Below are 1,756 nucleotides of genomic sequence, written 5' to 3'. Positions count from 1 at the left end.
GACCAGACGCTGGAGCTGACCCCAAAAGTGGCCCTAGGGCCAATAAATTGTGCCAATAGGGCCAATAAATCCCCCCCCCCCCCCAAAAAAAAAAAAGGAGGAAAACAATTTCAAAAACTTATTGTGGTAACAATAAAAACAGATGCTCATATCATGTTTTTAAGTAAAACACATGAAACTATATTAGCCACCTTTAACGTGGTCATAAATGCCTACATAAATGGTACATAAATGCCTAAGTGTCATTCAAAACTCTTCTTCATCTGTAAATGAGGTCAGAAATAAAATAAGAATGTTCCTGGTCCAAGGGCAAATGGCATTGTTACCAGAAACCCATGTACTTAAAAAAAGGCACTACAATAAAATAGGAAGCCCCACAATCGATCAGTTCTCAAAGCTTTTTGAAAGACTTTTAAAGATTACACTTAAGTAATAATTCTATAAAGCAAGATTCTGTAGGAAGCAATCTAGCAAGTCCTCTTGCACCACAGTCTCATCACTCATTATTTAATGCCATCTCTATAATTTCTATCCCATAACACAACAACATAGACTTTGCTTTCATTCACAAGAACCTTTCAACTATCACTTAATAAAAACCAAAAAGCAAATTACATATACTTTTAAATTCTGCACCAACACAAACAGTTGGGCTGCTTTTCAAGACACCAGGCCTGCTGGCAACAGATGGTCAAAGCCTGTCTCGCAGGGGGAAAAGGGTTTTAGGGCAGGAGCTGGCGGGGCTCATTGACAGAGCTTTAAACTGGATTCAAAGGGGGATGGGGATAGATCCGGGCTTGCTAGTAAAAAGCCTGAAAGCGGCATTCTGGCACTAGATTTGGAAAAGGAAGAAGGGGGCGTAACCGGGCTCCTTAGGAATAAGTCTGGGGGTGGCAAAATTACAGCTTCCTCCAGTAAAAAGGAGAAGGGACCAATAGCCCAGCTGAAGTGCTTATATACTAATGAATGTAGCATGGGCCACAAACAGGAGGAGCTAGAAGCCATTGTACAGCAGGATAATTATAATGTAGTCGCCGTCACAGAAACGTGGTGGGATGACTCGCCCAACTTGAGTGCTGCAATGGATGGCTATAGGCTCTTCAGGAAGGAGGGGCCGGGGAGTGGCCCTGTATGTCAGGGAGTGTTATGAATGTCTTGAACTAAATGATGGTGACAATAGGGTTGAGTGTTTATGGGTGAGAATCAGGGGGAGGGCCAACAAGGCAGATATCGTAGTAGGAGTCTGTTAGAGACTGCCCAACCAGGATGAGGAGACAGATGAAATATTCTACAAACGGCTGGGAGAAGTCTCAAGATCGTGAGCGCTTGTCCTTGTCGGGGACTTCAACTTGCCGGATATCTGCTGGGAATAAAATACAGCGGGGAGGGAACAGTCTAGAAGGTTCCTGGAATGTACTGGGGATAGCTTCCTGAGGCAGCTGGTGAGGGAGCCGACTAGGAAAGGTGCCCTGTTGGACCTGCTGTTTGTAAACAGGGAAGGTCTTGTGGGGGATGTGACAGTTGGAGGCTGTCTTGGGAACAGTGATCATGAAATGACAGAGTTTTTGATTCTGGAAGAAGCAAGGAGGGGGGGTCAGCGGAACTGCTACCTTGGACTTCTGGAGGGCAGACTTTGGGCTTTTCAGGAGCCTGGTTGACAAAGACCCTTGGGAGGCAGTCCTGAAGGGCAAAGGAGTCCAGGAAGCCTGGATGTTCTTCAAGAAGGAACTCTTAAAGGCACAGGAGCAGGCTGTCC

At 45.4% G+C, this 1,756-nt stretch overlaps 1 protein-coding gene across 5 annotated transcripts in view; it reads right to left on the bottom strand.

Annotated features, from left to right (window-relative positions):
• The window catches only part of CTNNA2 (catenin (cadherin-associated protein), alpha 2), a 460,517-nt gene that overhangs the window by 359,037 nt on the left and 99,724 nt on the right, over positions 1–1,756 (bottom strand). Inside the window, exon 7 of one of the 5 annotated variants that reach the window (XM_009882503.1) lies at positions 327–340. The exons of 3 other annotated variants lie outside the window; for them this stretch is intronic. In XM_009882503.1, the coding sequence (XP_009880805.1) occupies positions 327–340 (14 nt within the window). The remainder of the gene's footprint in view (positions 1–326; positions 341–1,756) is intronic. One more of the 5 variants, XM_009882504.1, reaches the window with a different exon arrangement.

The sequence above is a fragment of the Charadrius vociferus genome, unplaced genomic scaffold, assembly GCF_000708025.1.
Source record: "Charadrius vociferus isolate BGI_N301 unplaced genomic scaffold, ASM70802v2 scaffold213, whole genome shotgun sequence".
Lineage (NCBI taxonomy): Eukaryota > Metazoa > Chordata > Aves > Charadriiformes > Charadriidae > Charadrius > Charadrius vociferus.
This window is presented reverse-complemented; position numbering and strand designations above follow the sequence as displayed.